This window comes from Muscardinus avellanarius (assembly GCF_963383645.1).
Source record: "Muscardinus avellanarius genome assembly, chromosome: X".
Taxonomy (NCBI): domain Eukaryota; kingdom Metazoa; phylum Chordata; class Mammalia; order Rodentia; family Gliridae; genus Muscardinus; species Muscardinus avellanarius.
The window spans coordinates 102,916,590-102,934,017 of record NC_137792.1 but is presented as its reverse complement, the minus strand read 5'-3'; the positions used below and the strand labels follow the sequence as shown (position 1 = coordinate 102,934,017).

Below are 17,428 nucleotides of genomic sequence, written 5' to 3'. Positions count from 1 at the left end.
GGCTGATATGGTGGCTCTGTGGTCATCAGCACCTCAGGTTTCTTTCAGCTATTAGCAATCCAATTCCTAGTATATGAATATTGTCCTTATGGTAGATAGTAGAGATTCAGCTATCCATACACATTCCAAGCATCAAGGTTAAGTAAGGGCTAAAGAAGGGTATGCTTTCCAGGCATGATGGTGTACACTGGTCATTGATGCTGAGACAGGAGGAATGCAGGTTTGAGACCAGCCTCAGCATCTTAGCAAGACTCTCAGCAACTAGTGAAACCCTGTTTCAAAATAAAAACAAAAAGGGGCCAGGGGTATAGCTCAGAGGTAAAATGCTCCTGGGATCAACCACACACACACACACACACACACACACACACACACACACGGTATGCTCTCTTCCTTAAAGGTTATTTCTCAGATATTCTGCCCAACATCTTCATATCTTCATTTATATATCATTGGAAAAACTTAGTCATATAGTCATTCCTGCAGAAATAAAAGATGGGAAATATAGCCTTTTCCTCCATGTGGGATAGGTTCCCATATAAAAATCAGTACTCTGTTACTAACGAGAAAGAAAAGGGTGTGTGTTAGAATCGGCACCTAGAACATTTGTTCTGTGACACATTGATTCATCCAACTTGCACTCTTGTGTCTTCACAGTGATTACAGATATGTGGCAGCTGCTTTGGCTGTCATGAGAAATGTGACTCAGCAGATCAACGAACGCAAGCGACGTTTGGAGAACATTGACAAGATTGCCCAGTGGCAGGCCTCTGTCCTAGACTGGGAGGTAGGACCCTTACCTACAGGGATGTTGTGGAGTCCAAGTAGCTTGTGAAAGCTTCTTGTCTTAGCCATGAATGAACAAAGAGGAATTTGATATATATATATATATATATATATATATTTTTGGTGGTACTGGGGTTCCTGGAAGCTCTTCTACCTCCAAGTTATACTCCCAGACACCTATTTTATACTTTTTTATTTGGAAACAGGGTCTCTTAAGCCAGCGTGGCTGGCTTCGAACCTGCACGTGTGCCTCCACGCCCGGCGAGGAATTTGATATTAACAGGAAGGATTTAGAGTAGACCCAAGGCAAAGGTTCCTGCTAATGAGAGGTGTTGGTCATTAATAGCTTTCTTTTTAATAGGATTTGATTGTTTTATTGTAGTCTCACATCATAAGGTAAATCATGTTCACAGTGACATATATGCACATAGCACATGGTGCCCCACTCCATCTCCCTATCTTCCTTTCACGGGGAAGAATGAGGTTCAGTAATGGAATAACAGCCATCAAGTATGTGTACATATGTGAAAATACCAGTGTCAATCTCAGTAATTAATAGCTTTCTTAAAAGAATGAAGAAATCTTTGTGATAATAATTCATTACAAAAGGAAAAGTTCATCTCTTTGAGTGTTGTTAGAAAATAATTGGGTTGAATCATTAGCCTTTCAAAGCTGTTTTAAATCCTAGATTGGTGACCATAAAACACACGCTTTGGATAAGAAGTAATATATACTAATTTATTTTCAGACAAAGAATATGAGTGTTATGGTTTGCATTTAAAATGTATAGGCTCATGTGTTGTGCCAGGGTTGACAATAGGTTTTAGAGGTGGGAATTTGGGGGAAGTGATTGAATTATGAGGGCTCTTATTTTATCAGTGAATTAAACCATCATTGAGTTTGCAATTTGATAAGCTATTGGAAGGTAATGGAAATTTAGGTGGTGGGACCTATTTAAATGGTCATGAGGGTATGTTTTGGGGGACTATATTTTGTCCCTAGTCCCTATTTCTCTGCCTCTCTACTTCGGGCTGAAATGAGGTAAGCAGCTCTCTTCCACCATTACCACAGACTCATAGCACTAGAGCCGCAATAGACCATATACTGAAACCTTTGAAACTGTGAACCACAATAAGTCTTTCTTCCTTAAGCTAATTTTCTATGGTATTTGTCACAGTGATGGAATGCTGACTAATACAACTGAGTTGTTCTCTTATTTTTAACTAATCAAGAGAGTGAACATACTTATTTTCTTGTTGGCAAGTTCATCTCATCCTGACACATCTACTAAGTTTATCCGAGCCTCCACACTCTAGGCCATGACCATGATTCCTACCCAATCCACAGACCAAGTTCTGTTTTCATCATCATCTTCCAAAAGCAATTGCCGACAGCTTCCCATTCCATTGTAGATACCCACAGTTTCTCTGAACTTGGAAAGCAAGTGGTTATAATTGCTTGAGCCTTCCTTCCTGGATGCCCACCAAGAGAGCCAGAAACAATGACATTTCATATTTATTCTTAGACCCAATCTGTACAGTCTGATAGTTTGCAGGCTAACATAATCAAAATGAGAGAGGCTGGACATGCTATACCAGGGAGTACCCGGGTAGCAATCTTAAGCCTTTTAGTCACAATGCAGAGGCAGAGGCAACTCTCCATTGCACTAGTCTCAACTCAAGTATAATTTTCTGTGATTAAGAGAGAGTATCTCTTTTTATGTGGTACTAGGAATGAAAAACAGGTACCTTCTACTTCTAGGATACACCCAAAGCCCTATTTTAGTTTTTATTTGGAAACACGGTCTCACTAAGTTGGTGAGGGCCTCACTAAGTTGTTGAGGCTGGCCTTGAATCTGTAATCCTCTTTTCTCAGCCTCCCAAGTACTGGGATTATAGGCATATGCCACCATACTTGATGATAATATCTCTCTTAATGTAGTAAATTATTTAGTCTATACAGATGTTTTCAAATTATTTCCCTTACCTTCTCATTTTTAGAGAAATATCACTCAGCACACACCCCTCAAAATCTGCCTTACAAATAGCTACTTAACCAGGAACCAAACCAAAAAGGACCATCTTTTCTTTAATCTGCTACCACTATTCCTATTTTTTTTTTTTTTTTGGTGGTACTGGGGTTCCTGGAAGCCCTTCTACATCCTGGCTACACACCCAGACCTATTTTATACTTCTTATTAGGAAACAGGGTCTCTTAAGCCAGCAAGGCTGGCTCCGAACCAGCGCGATCTCCTGTCTCCGCCCCCAAGTGCAGATATTACAAGCGTGCGCCACCACGCCCAGCCCACTGTTCCTCTTTAATGGAGATGGACGAGAAAGACCACAGTTTTTACCTGCTGACACATTTTGGGGTCCTACTTAAAGATAATGTCCTCAAGAGTACAACAGCAGTGATTCTTTGAGATATATAGAAAAAATATATCTACATAAATAGACTCTTGCTCAAAGGATGAAGCCTTCACTAGCCCAGACTTACTAGAAAATCGTGGATTCTTTTTCCCTTGTATCTTTTTTGCTTTGACCAATTTCCCATTTAGAGTCAGGGGGCTGAACCAAATGACTTCCAGCAAGCCCATGAACTCTGAGGCACTCTGAAATTGTAGCTGTTAAGGATTTTCTTTGTCCTTTTGGCAGAGTTCTATGTAGGATAAGATGCCTAGGAGCACTTGTCTTCCATTTCCCTGGAACATCTTCTCCTTTCCCAGTATCTATAGGCCCTTCTAATTCCTTTATATGAGCTTGGTCTCCAGTCCCTGAAGTAGAGACTATAGGGGACCAAAAATAGTTTGAAATCCCTTGGCCTACTCAGAGAACATCATTAACACTAAACTCCATAGCATGGAACTGTGATTTAAAGACTCAGCATCTCAGAAGGTATTTTCTGTATGTTCATCTTGTGAAGGGTCACACAAGGCAATTCCTACAGTTCTTCTGTTAGTATGAATTGATGATTGGTTGATTCTCTAATCTCATCCAAGGCTATAAACCCCTTGTACCTTTCTGCTTGGTAAATTCCTTCATCATCAAAATCAGTGTCTTAGTTCATCCAGACTGTAATAACAATACTACAGACTCGGTAGCTTATAAAGGACATATATTTATTTTTCACAGTTTTGGAAGCCTCCCAAATTCTTACCTACAAATGCTTTTATATGAGGGATTTGGTTTGAACATATGAATTTTGGAAGGACACATTCAGTCTGAAGCAACTGTTGAGGGTTTTTTCTTTTTTTGTGTGGTACTGGGGTTCCTGGAAGCCCTTCTACCTCCAGGCTACACTCCCAGACCTATTTTTATATTTTTATTTGGAAACAGGGTCTCTTAAGCCAGAGCAAATGGCTGGCTTTGAACCTGTGTGATCCTCCTGTCTCCACCTCCCAAGTGCAGGGATTACAAGTGTGCGCCACCACGCCCGGCCCATGAAGCAACTGTTGAGAAAAAAAATTCCTCATGGTCCCCTTCTCAGACTTTGTGGTCAATGTGGTAATTTCTAGCTTCAGAGGGAGCTCCTCCAATAAGGCTTGATGGGTACATATCAGAAGCCAGGGTTCTTAAAGGGTGTGTCATGTTTGCTAAATCTGATCTTAAAGACTACTAGAATATCAGAGTCACCAGGGCTCTTAAAAGATTTCCCGTACAACCCTGATCATGGTTGTATGCATGCATCATGCTTATACATAATTTCACACATACATTATCACTAATTCTCACACACCTTGTAATGATGGTGAGAGATTGAGAAGCAAAGAGGCCTGTTTCTGACCAAGGCCACAGATCAAGTTAGTGACAAAACTGGAACTGGAATCTAGTCTTCTGATTTTTTGTGTGTGATATTCTTTTCACTACCTCACCACATATTCCTCCACTCTTTTACCTCCCACAGCCAAATTGATATCCTTTGTGATACTGCAACAACTTCTTTTTGCAATAAAGTCTATATTTAAGCAATGCATTAAGACTACTTTGGGAAGGGTAGATCCAAATTCCAGTCTAACTAAAAATGGATGAGTGCTAGGGAGTCTCTCCCAGAAATCAGCAGGACAGGGACATTCCATGGCTTGCTGATTCTTGGGGTTGGTGGCAAAATTGCACTGGTTCCCAAGTATAGGTTATTTGTGGATTTCATTTGCCCAAGTAGTCAGACAGAGAGGGAAAGAGAGAGAAAGAGTGAGAGACACACCACCTCCTTGTTCCCAGATGTTTGAACAAGCAGAGTGTCTGTCAAAATCATCTACATGGTAATTTCAGCTTCATTTGTCAAATGAAAAACAGGAGTCAAAGTAGAAACCTTCAGAATTTAATCTCCCTTGAAGAGGAAATGGGGAAATGGGAGGAGTGGTGATATATAGGCAATTGATGCCTGCTCAATAAATCAGAGCATCTGGCTAGAGAGCAGGAAGCTTTGCATTATACCAAGGCCTGATTCTATTTCCTCATCTTTCTCCATGAACATTATGAGTCTCCTTTGCCCAGCTGCAGTTACTATTCCTGACTTCTGCAGTTCTATTGGAACTTGAGATCTTGAAGTATCCCTCCTTTTGAAGTATCCTCTAGGACTCCTGAAAAATAAACAGATAAGTTAAATTGTTGCCCATCTCCTCTTTAAGTAATAATGCATTCGAGCATTTTAGGAGAGCAGCAAGAATAACCTGTTCTCAGGGACATAGGTCTCTGGAAATTTTCCATTTCTAATTTCACTGATGCTGAGGTTTAGTTGAGCTGTCACTTTGCCACTGTTCACACTCATTAAATCCACTTGAAAGGAAGGGAAAGGGAACATATCCCTGACAGTTTCTTTTAATCTCCCCCATCCTGGAGATTTTTAGCAGGAGCCCAAGTTCATAGCTCATGTTCAGGAGCTCGATTATGTGTGGCTTTAATTTCCTTCTGTGGCACCCCCACGAAGCCTGGTTATGTAATACTCAAGGGCCATTTCCAGTTTACCACTGGATGATTGAATCCAAAGAAGTTAGAGGAGACACAAAAACCCTACGTGATACAGGGGGCAAAAACATCTATTTAAAAGCTAAGGTAACTTGATGAGGCACACTCCTGGGACCAGTAGATAAATTGTGGGCTACATAGATTTATTTTCTTGCCCTTCTGTCAGTAAGCAGCACTGAAAATAAACTGGATGAAAACGATGACATTTCCCTTGTCCTTTCTCTGGATGTGCTCTGGACACAGCCCCATATCAGTTAGCCGGTAATTACAATGAAGTCAGGCAGAATGCGGTGAGTTAGAATTATAATCAATTAGAATAGAGTGAAGCTTCTCTGAGACTTTGGCTTCAGTGAGCTGGTAAGAAAGCGCTGGGAAATTTTTGGTGACCACTATTAATTCAATGCTAATTGGTTCATTTATTAAAAGGAAATTTATTGAGTAGATTCTGCAGATATGTCAGTGGACAGAACAAAATTTCTACCTTTATTGAATTTATATTTAATTAGGGAAGAAAGGCAAGAAACATATGTTGTTAGGTAGTGATATGGCCTGTGAAGAAAAATAAAATAGGTTAACAGGCTATCATGGTGGGGTACTACCTAAAGAGGTGACTGATATTTGAAAAAGGACCTGAAGAGGAAAGTCATGTGGCTTTCTTGGGGCACAGGATTACAGGAGGCAGGAAGAACAAGCATAAGGGCCCTGAAATATAGGAGTGTGTGTTCCCAAAGAGGTCAGTGTGGCCAAAGTAAGGGAACAGGTGGGGGATTAGGGAACTTGAGCATAGGGAAGTAATGGGAGGTCAAATTATGTCCTCATAGGACTTTGGTTTTAAGTATATATGGGAGCCACTGGACAGTTTGAATAAATATATTAGAAGACTAAAGTTTTGAACAGCTCCTCTTTGTTAGGCCCTCTGCTAGTCACTGGGGACATTAACATTGATAAAATATGCCCTTGGTCATCTAGTGGGAGAAGATACAGTTCTAACAAAATCCTAGAGAAACAGGACGTAAGTCTGGTGGGGGGGCAGTGGGAAGGGATTGCACTTTGGGGGTCAAGACAAAGAGATATATGATGCAAATGGGATAGAGGAGGCAATGGTAAGAGTTCTGAACACATGGGTCTTTTCTATTGCATGAATCAACTTGATAATCTCAAGCAACCATTTGGAGTGGATCAAACAGGAGTGTTGTATTATCCCACTCTAAATGATGAAGCAGATTATTAAGAGAGTTAAAACTACTCTCCACAGGCATAGAAATTAGTTGATGGTAGAACTGGACTCATAAACCAGCTCTTTTGAGATTCTCACCTCAAAACTTTCATTGCAGCAGTTTGTTCTACTAGAGAGGGTGCCATTACTCGAAGTAGTATCATGTACAGAGAGGAAGGAAGGGAAGAAAAAGGGGGATATGGGAAGGAAACAGACCAAATAAAGGTAAAACAAACCATGTGCACATACGAATGTATCACTATGACTCTCATTATGATGTGTGGGGATGGGACTGGGAGGTATGGGGAAGAAAGCAGACTCAGTGACCCTGCGCATATATGTATATATCACTATGAATCACACTATAAGGTACAATTATAACATACTAATGAAAGATTAATTTTAAAATGTTCATGGGTTTTAGAGAGAATCTGACCTGCTCCTTTGAGCGAACAAATTACTTCCAACTTCTCTGATCTTGATTTTGGGGATAATAACAGTACATCTCTTATCTAGTTGTTGTATTAGTAGGAAACAGAATAGGTATAGTATCTGGGACACACAGTAATGAGGTAAAAAGCATAATTTATGAAGATCTTATGGCAATAATGTATACTTTCCTAGACACTTTGTGTTTGTTAATTTAAATAAACTTCACAACACCCAATTAGGGTTGGTAATGTTATTACCTCTACTAAGGAAGAGGAAATTAAGGTATAATGGGGATATGTAAGTTGCTTGAAATCAGTCAGCTTGATGAACATAGGGGTATATTTTTTATATTTTTATCACTTGGAATTGCATATGACAAGTACTTAAAATAGAGTTGAAATACCCCTGGCTGGTGCAGTGTGTACACCAAATAGTACGGAGTAGCCTTCCTGGCCTGATCATCCTCAGTTTAGCAAGTGATACCTTTAAAAGTCATCCTTACCATCTTTTTATAGCACTGGCCTCTCTTTATGGCCCTCATTTTCTTCATACATATTCAAAGTGGACTGTAACACAACTTCCTAGCCTGCATTAGGGTGGAACATAGTAGACTGGTACCAGTCTCAGCTTTCTGTCCTTCCAACAAGAATGCCTAGCACTACTCCCCAACCCTGAGGGGAGTTGTCTCCCAGGCCCAGACCTCCAGAAGTTCTGTGCTAGTATGTCAGTCCCCCAAGGATTGTTTACCTACTTCTTGAATGATTCTGAGGCTGATCCTAGAACTGAGCATATTTCTGAGCTTATTTTACATTCTGTTATTAGAAAAGAATACCACAGAGTTCCCCTTTCCTTCCCATCCCATAGGCTAGAAAAAAATGGTATAAGCCTCTCTTTGGATATTGTCTTGTTTGGGTTGTTTGCCTCTCATTATTTCTAGGGAGGTGTGTGGGCGTCTATCTCTAACTTTGCCTTAAAACTTTTAGGTATAAAGCATGTCATCTTAGTGCCAGAGTATCAGGGCTGGGATTACAAAGATCATCTTTATATACCTCCTATAGTAACTGGGAGGATTGAGACCCAGAGAGATGAAGGGACTAGCCCTCCAGTGATTTTTTTTTTGGCTTTAGAGACAATATAATGCAATATAATGTAAGAAAAGAAGTGAGCATACTCTCTGAAGCCATTGAGATTAGGATTGGATTGTGGATCTGTTGTCTAGCTGGGTAATCTTAGCCTATCTCTTAAACTCTCTGTAATTTTCAAAGTAAAAGATCAGGGAAAAGTACCTACTTCCCAGGGCTACTGTGAGACCCAGATGAGATAGTATGAAAGTGTGTAGCACAATATCTGACCCATTTTCATGGTTAGGAAACACTGATTCTTCTGTGTCCTGGGCTGCTGTTCTTTTCCCACATCATCACATAGGCCTTTGTGTACCTGGCTTTGATGTGGCTTGCCTTGTACTCCATGGTTTCTGAGAACATCTCTAGTAATTTCCTCCACTGAGATGTAAGATCTTTAAAGACAGGGGCCAAATCTGGCTTCACATCTCAGAGACACTCCCAAGTTACCTCTGACCAAGTAGAATTGCCATAAAGAGCTGTCTTTGGAAACAATATAGAATTGAATAGGAGTCAAGGGTCTCAGTGCTGTTTTTTTTAAATCCAACTCCATGTAGCAAGGAGAAGTCACTAAAGGCTTTCTGCATAACAGACCAAGTAAGCATGTGGTAATGAAGTTTCCGGTTTAATCAATACATTTTAACGAACTAAGGAGAGAAGAAAAAAACAATTATAAGAGGATGAGTGGATTCTCTTTCTCTCCCACTTTTCATCATTGTTTTTCTTGCCCTCCCCTGTTTCCTACTTTTTGTCTGGAAAGCAGAGAAAATTCTACCACCTACTCAGGCTTTTACAGTACTTCAAGTATTAGACAAACAGTGAGAGACAACAGAGCAGAGATTGAGAAACTGTATCAGAAAGAGTTTCACAGAGAAGAAAGGAGAGGAAGGGAGGAGAGAGAGAGAGAGAGAGAGAGAGAGAGAGAGAGAGAGAGAGAGAGAAAATGAGAGCAAGAGAGTACATGAGTGATGGATAGCATATAGAAAAGCTGTGGCCCTTGGGGATAGGTCTCATTTGGCCTCCAAGTGAATAATAATGTTTGTAAAAAACTTTCTGAGGATTCCCAGGAGTCCCTCCTTCCCTCTCCACCAGGTCCCTTCTGACATCCTCCCACCCAAGTCTATGGGTGCCTCCAGGTAAGCAATAGGACCATCCCTCCTGCCCAACTGGCTCTCACCTTCACATATCCTTCTCAGGGTGAGGACATCCTAGACAGGAGCTCGGAGCTGATCTACACTGGGGAGATGGCTTGGATCTACCAGCCCTACGGCCGCAACCAGCAGCGGGTCTTCTTCCTGTTTGACCACCAGATGGTTCTCTGCAAGAAGGTAACCCTGCCCTCTTCTTCCTTGAGAGAGATGGGCAGATCAGGAGGGCACAAGTCCCTTCCTCTTCAGCACCCCCAGGCTCTGAATAAAGTAGGCAAGAACTTCTGGGGGAAAACAGGCAGGAGATTGGCAGTAGATCATACCAGGAGAACTGGTATAGCATGAATATCATAGGTAATGAATGATGAAATTCTGAAGATAGCATATGTTTCCTTGGTATCTTTTATAAAAATATGGAATACTTCATAAATTTTCATACCATCCTTGTACAGAGGCCATGCTAACCTCTTTATCATTCCAATTTTAGTATATGTACAGCTGAAGCAAGCACCTCTGGTATCTTTTGTTTAACCTTTCTTCTCTTGACTCTCATGATAACTGCTTGCTTCTTTACGCCCACAGCTGACAGCCAGCTAGTTTGTACCAGCTGCCAAAAACATTGTAATATTTCTGTCCCATTTGTTATATGATAGTTTCCTGAGTGTCTTTCCTCATTTCCACTGTAATGGTTCTGGCCACCTGGCTCTCACTGCCCTAGGAACCAACAAGGGCCTGCCCACTACTTTTGCCCAAACAGGTAGGTAATTCTGTGATACAAAATGTTCCCTGATTCTGTGCACAAGGTACATCAGTACCCCAAAAGCCCAAACCTTGCTCACCCTCACTGTCCCTTCTCTGTAATCCATTTGAGAAGAGATCTTGTACTTGTCAATGACTGCTTGGATAGTTCTGTGGCATATGTTCTCAACATGATTCCTCCTGAGGGATCCTAATGGAATACTGGCCTCCTTTCTTCCCCCCTCAGGATAGGAAGTTCAGATCAGTTTTTGCTCTGGACTGGCTAGGAATAATTCGATACCAGGGAAAGTAAAAGAGGAGGGAGAAAACAATACTTTGAGCAACTTTCCCAATTCACTATCTTATTCTTGGCTTTTTCATCATTATCCAATCCCTCTGTCCTCTCTCACCTAGTAGCAGATGCTTCTGAAAAAGGGTGCTGAGTCACAACATACCAAGTTAAACACTGTTATTTTTTCTGGTTTGGAACATAAATTATATATGTATTTTAAGTCTCCTATTCTCTCTGTGTATGCAAGTTTAACCATATCTTGCATTAAATCATTATCACTTTTCCTTTGACAGTGGATTCAGGGAACAAATTGAGCTTAGGTTCAGACTGCTTCAGTTTTTGGTGATAAGCTCTAAATGCCAACCAACTCTGGAACCAGTAGTCAGGAAGTTAATGAGGATAATAACTACTTTAGTCTGGAGCTGAACCTGGAAAAAAAAATCTTGTGAATTTGAAAATCAACCAAACACCAACATTTATTTTTAGCTTTCCCAGATCTTTCCAGGGCTTTCATAAAATCAGAAGACAAAATTCTGAAGGTTAATTTAGAAGGTTCTCAATATATCAGCCTTGTCACCAACAGACATGTTCCCATTCTTCCCACCAAGGAATGGTCATGCTCAGAACAACTAGTCAGAGATAAAAGACAGAAAACAGTTAGAAACCTCATTTATTTTAGGATCACTACCCATCCAGATTGTTTATTTGAATATCTGTCAGCAAAGACTGTAGTTACTTCAATAAAATGTGAAACTGAGCTCTGAAAAGCCGTAGTAGCCATAAGATAAGGCCAGGAGCCAGGATGCAAAACATTAAGGCAGAGGCTAGTGGAATCCAATGGTTAAGAGGAAACCAAAAATCAAAAGAAGACTTAGGGGTTCAGATGAACAAAGCTGGACTCATATAGGAGGAGCAGGCAATAGGGATGATGACAAAAACAAGAGAAATGTTGAGGCAGACCTAGCTTTCTTCAGATGGAAGTTTTCTTATTTAAGTGAGGACCATAGGCTATCTTCTCAGAGCAAAGCCACCTACCCTAGAGTCTGGGGTTATAAGAAATCACCTTATAGCATTGGATTATTTTTGTGCCCCTTTTCTGGGCCAACTGACTCTGCCTTCATGGGAATTGTAGTCTTTTAAAATTTAAGTATGGTGTAATTTAAAAATATACATTTCTAGGCACTGAAGTAACTCTCAGATGTCCTCAGTGGAATTGCTGTAGATAAACTTGGTAAAATTATAGGTCCCATGAGACTTATAATAGACTATAGATAGGGAAATGTACCAATTTCAAAAAACAATAATATGTTCTGGAAAATATGGGTCGACAATACAATGATAACTAGCATTTATTGAGTACTTTTATTGTTCTATTCTAAGAAACTTACACTAATTCAATGTAGTCCTCAAAAATTCATGGCATAGGTATTATTATGAGTCCCATTTTAAAGATATGTAAAGTGAAATATAAAGGAGTTATATAATTATAATTTTCATAAGGTGATGCATGGCTGATAAAATAATATAGCCAGGAATTGAATCCAGTGAAAGTGCCTCTAGATTTCACATTGGAACCTGTGTGTCATTATTGCCATTGAGCTTCTTAGAATTCTGTCATCAAATCTAAATTAGTTTTTGAACCTTTAGAAAGAGATACAGTGATGAAAAGGGATGATTCCCTAAAGCAAACTATGTCCTATAAAGCTCCACGTCTATTTTGCCAGTAATTAAATTAATTGGTAGGAGGATTGAAATGGAGAGTATATGAATTTCATTTTAGCATTTCAGATTCTCCCATTGCTTCTATGCAGAGATAAGACATGTAGAATGATGAAGCATACATACATTTTGTTGTCAGACGCTTCTGTGCTCAAATCATAGTTCCAGCACACACTATTTCAAGCAAGTGGCCTTTCATTTCCTATGCCTCCATTCTATCATTCATAAAATGGGGACACTACTCTCTGTGGTTATTAAAATACATTTAAGATGCCTAGTAGAGTGCCTGTCACCTAGAAGGTACTCATTAATTTTAGTTTTCCCCCACCTCCAACAACAAAGAAATAGTCTTATAAGGTAAGGAGTTGTCATCACTAGTTGTACCCAAATATGGGCTCAATGATTAACTGCCAGAGATGGCATAGGAGACAGTGAAGTACTCTGATCACTATCCAAGATTATGTAGTCTAGCTTCTAAGTTCCTACCTAGCTCCCCAAGATCTCTTAATTCCCAGTCAGTTATGCTAAAACTTGCCCACTTTGTCCATTGGGAGTTGGAATTGACTAAGCCATTCAAGAATTTGGACAGCTTGTGTCTTGTAGCTTATTTCAGGGGGAAAGGCATGGAGGGAGGATAGAAGGATGGAAGGAAATAACTTAATAAATGGAAATTATAGTGTATGAGAAAGACACCAGTAGTTTCTAATTATATAACCCTTCATGTACCTCTTTAATGCCTTCTGTACTTTCCTTTTCTTTGTCATTTTTTCTTGTGAAAAACCCAAATAAGACTTTTTGTTCCCTTTTTTCTTATCTTTCATGCTGGCTATGTCAGCTTTTCTGTCTCATTGTCTTGTTTTAGTTATGTACATATTTTGCTATTTTTCCTGTAGAATGGAGCAGGTTGCTTTTCCCCATTCATTAACGTCCCACAGCTCTGTAGTTTGCCCTAAACAACCATTTATCTGCATCCTGTGCTCTCAGAGAATGTATTAGTTGTGCTCATCTGAACGTGTTCCCTTGCTCTGTGTCATAATTACTCTGTAGTTCTGTTGCTTTCACCTTTTCTAAGTAATCAGAACTAAAGAACATGTAATGGTGCTAGACAGAGGACATTTTTGCACTTAGACCATTTATTCTTGAACTGAAGAACCAGACTTGGAGAATGAGCCATTTTGAACAACTCACAAACACAAAAATAACAACAGGAGCTGGGAATAGAGCAGAAAGAAGATGGGAATTTTAAATCAGAATACCTGGTCACTAGGCTCTACTCTTTCTCTTACTAGGTTGTCTAACCGTGGGCAGATTCTTTTTTTATTTTTACTTTTTTATTTTTTTATTTGCCTTCATTTTTATTTTCCTCAGTGTCAAATCAGATTTATGATAGAATTCATCGCAGAGGCTCTGAAGGAGAACCATTTAATGAAGTAGAGAACTGTGGAATATAGTGTTAAGACCATAGTTACTAGGGAAAGAATAGAAGGCACCATTCTCCTTTATCCCATAAACTTTCTAATCTTGGGCAAACTCTATCTTCAGAATAGGGATCATGATGGTATCTACAAGGAAGAGAGATTGGGAGAGTTAAATGAGACAAAGAAAGTCTTACAGTAAGTGCTTAGTAAATGTTAGCTATTGATGCTATTACTATATATATATATATATATATATATATATATATATATATATAATTGCTGACAAAAATTTTACTGGGAAATAGTACAGCCATGTAGTTAACCATAAGCAAAAATTTTATTTTATTTATTTTTTTGGTGGTACTGGGGGTGGAACCCAGGGGCTTTATACCTCAGGGCTATACTCTCAGACCTATTTTCTATTTTATTTGGAAAGAGAGTCTCATTAAGTTGCTGAGAGCTTCACTAACCGAGGCTGGCTTTGAACCCGTGCAATCCTCATGTCTCAGCCTCCCAAGTGCAGAGATTACAAGGGTATACCACCACTCCCAGCCTATAAGCACAAACTTTAGACCCAGATACCATAGATTCAAATCCCAGATCTGCCATTTATTAGCTTTTGTTCCTGGATACATTTTTAATTGATATTATTAATTTCTCATTAAATAAGTTTATAATAATATCCACCTGGTAGGATTGTTGTGAGCATTATTTAGGTAAATAAACACAAAACACTTAATAAAGTACCTGACATATAATATATATCCATATAAATGTTCACTGTTATCATTGTTATTTTTATTGTTATTGTTTATTATTGTTGTTGTTGTTTTGGTACTGGGGATTGAACCCAGAGTCATTCCACTTCTGAGCTACATTTCCAGCTCTATTTTAATTTGAAACAGGGTCTTGTTAAGTTGTTGAAGGCCTCACTAAGTTGCCTTGAACCTGCAATCCTCCTGTCTCAGCCTTCCAGGTACTTTGTTATTGTTATTATTTTTATTATTATTTTGTTTTGACTATGAATCATGTACTGTAGATGCTATGATACAATGTTGACCAAGATAAACCTAGTTATGGTGCATGTGCCAACCCTAGGATGTGGAGGGAGAACTGGGATGTCCAGGCTAGGGGATAGTAACAGAGTCCCTTTCTAAAGAGGAAGGGATTGGTGGTGCTTGTCTGTAATCCCAGACACGAGGATCACAGGTTTGAGGCCAGTATGCAGTAACTTCAGGAGACCCTATTTAATTTTTTTAAAATGATCTGGAGTGTAGCTCAGAGGTAGAACACTTCTGGGTTCAATCCCCAGTACCAAATAAAGTAGCAGAGAGGACCTACTGACAAATGATGCAGGCTGTAAGTCTGAACATTTGCAATTTCTGGATTTGAGCATCTGTTATTTGAACAAAATGTCCCCTGATGTCTTATTAAATCCTAGGAATACCTAGTGAGGCCAAATAGCTGGAAGCTGTTTAAATTATGCATTGTCAGGTTTGAGGGAAGGCTCCCTACTAGAGCCACACCTAGGGCCAGGGCCTAGGTAACTGACCACAGATTACCAAGAGCCTCTTGGAAAAGCAGTAGCTCCTTTAGGAGCCTCAAACTCAGACAAGCAGAGAGAAAAAGAAGAGAGAAGGCTGACATCATATTAAAAATGACAAACTCCACTAGGCAGAGAAGTTGTGATGATCAAGTAGCATCTGCTTTACAATACCTACTCACCATATCCCCATGAAGGTATTAATATTATACTCTAACAAGCTGCATTTTGACAGTCCCATCCCAGCATGACCATAGGCAATCAGAGCTCAGGAGAGCTTTATTAATGTGCAGAAGGTGACCAGAGAAGCCTCTGGAGCTTTGTAAATTGCATTTCTCTGGACAATTCCTGACTAAGACAAGAAAAAAGAAGGTAGAGTATTGGGTATAGCCTAACTGCATGGACAAAACCGAAGCTGTAAGCAGCTGGACGTTTAAATGTCAGGTGTATATTGTATAAGAATTTTATATTTGGTGCTAGAATTTGGAGAAGGGGAGCCACATCCACTTCAACTAGAGGGTACAATCATGGAAGGTTTCTTTGGGGAAGAACATGTGAGGTTGACCTTGAAGGCTAGAATGATTGAAATCAGAAGATAGTGCCATGTAAATAAAAAAAATAGTTACCTTTGTGTTGACTTAATTTGACTCATAATACATAACTAGTTTGGAAAGTTTAAATGAGGGGAGTGAGATTTTTAAATTTATCCAAAAGGATTCTAAAGGACTATGAAATTCTAGCCTAGGAACAAGAAAACTCAAGGCTGTATTCAATGGATATAGCTGGCCTTATGACCTGGAAAACTGCATGTTTAGATTAGAATTGTTATCCATTTTATAGGATAAAATAACTCTCCTTATTTCATAGTTGAGGTAACTGAGGCTGAGAGAGGTTAAGTGGCTTACCTAAGACCAGACAGCTAATAGTTTCAGCAGCTAGGATTCAAAATCAAAATTTTGGATTCTACTTGGTGTGCTTTCCACTGTTACATGTTGTTTTATAACCTTACATACCCTTTCTGATTGGACTTCCTGGGTTGGTAGATCATTCTTAATCATTTTTATTATGCCCTAAAACTTGGCTTATGACTAATCTGATGCCCAAAAACTGACATTCAACCCTCCAGGGAGCTGCAGAAAGAGAATATTAATAACACATCACTCTAGCCCTGTTCCTATGCCACAGGAGATAAAAATCTCTCTAGTTCCATGTCATCCTTAAATATCTAAAGAAACAATAAGGAGTTCAGTTGGAGCTGTTAATATAGTTTCAGGATCATGCGCATAGTTTCCATTTTTGGAAATTAGGAAAGGTATTGAAGTCTGACGATGATTATGAAACAAGTTTGGAGGAGGGGGAATGAAGCTGTAGACTGAAGTTCAGAATGGGGAAGTTGAGGTTTCCAATGTTTTTGCCAAGTGGGTACTCACTTATTAGTTGTGTGGTCCAGATCTGCTTTTCCAGTTTTGTATGTATTGTGTCATGAACTTTCAGGCAGAGTTCAAACATTTCTGAAATCAAAATAGATTCCATCCATCATTCTCTCTAACTTGTATTCTTTTTTTCGTTAGGTTAACCTGATAGGGTCCCTTTGAGCATGTATCTCACAAAGTATTCCTGAGAACTTGGAAGTCCCTGCTTGGGAACCACTCCATCCTTTTGGTCAGGACTGAGCTTGTGTTCTTTGAACACAGTAAAAGGAATCCCAGCTCTGAAAAATGCTTGGGGCAGCATTAGCCCTCTTTGTACAGCTGGCCTCTTCCTCTCCTATGAGCTTGTTGCCAGAGGTACCTAAGGGATCAAAATCCATCTCTATTCTCCACTTATTTATATGCAAAATAGTCATTGCAGGAAAAAGAACAATGTGATGGTATTTTTTTTTTTGGCAAAGCAATTCAACATCTATATTTCCCAGCTGGGGCTTCGAGATTGACAGAGCTATATTGAGACTCCTTCAGGACAACATTCCTCAGACATACTGAAAGTACTGATGTCCTACAATGTGAAAAGTTAGGATCCGGAATGTGACTGGCCAAAGGCAAATGTTTTAC

General features: G+C 39.5%; 1 protein-coding gene across 6 annotated transcripts in view; it reads left to right on the top strand.

Moving 5' to 3' along the window:
- ARHGEF9 (Cdc42 guanine nucleotide exchange factor 9) overlaps positions 1 to 17,428 on the top strand; it is a gene marked incomplete at both ends in the record, with an annotated part of 158,874 nt that overhangs the window by 121,422 nt on the left and 20,024 nt on the right. For 4 of the 6 annotated variants that reach the window (XM_080718336.1, XM_080718333.1, XM_080718332.1 and 1 more), the window contains 2 exons: positions 658 to 787; positions 9,716 to 9,847. In XM_080718336.1, the coding sequence (XP_080574462.1) occupies positions 658 to 787; positions 9,716 to 9,847 (262 nt within the window). The remainder of the gene's footprint in view (positions 1 to 657; positions 788 to 9,715; positions 9,848 to 17,428) is intronic. The other 2 variants (XM_080718334.1, XM_080718335.1) reach the window with 2 other exon arrangements.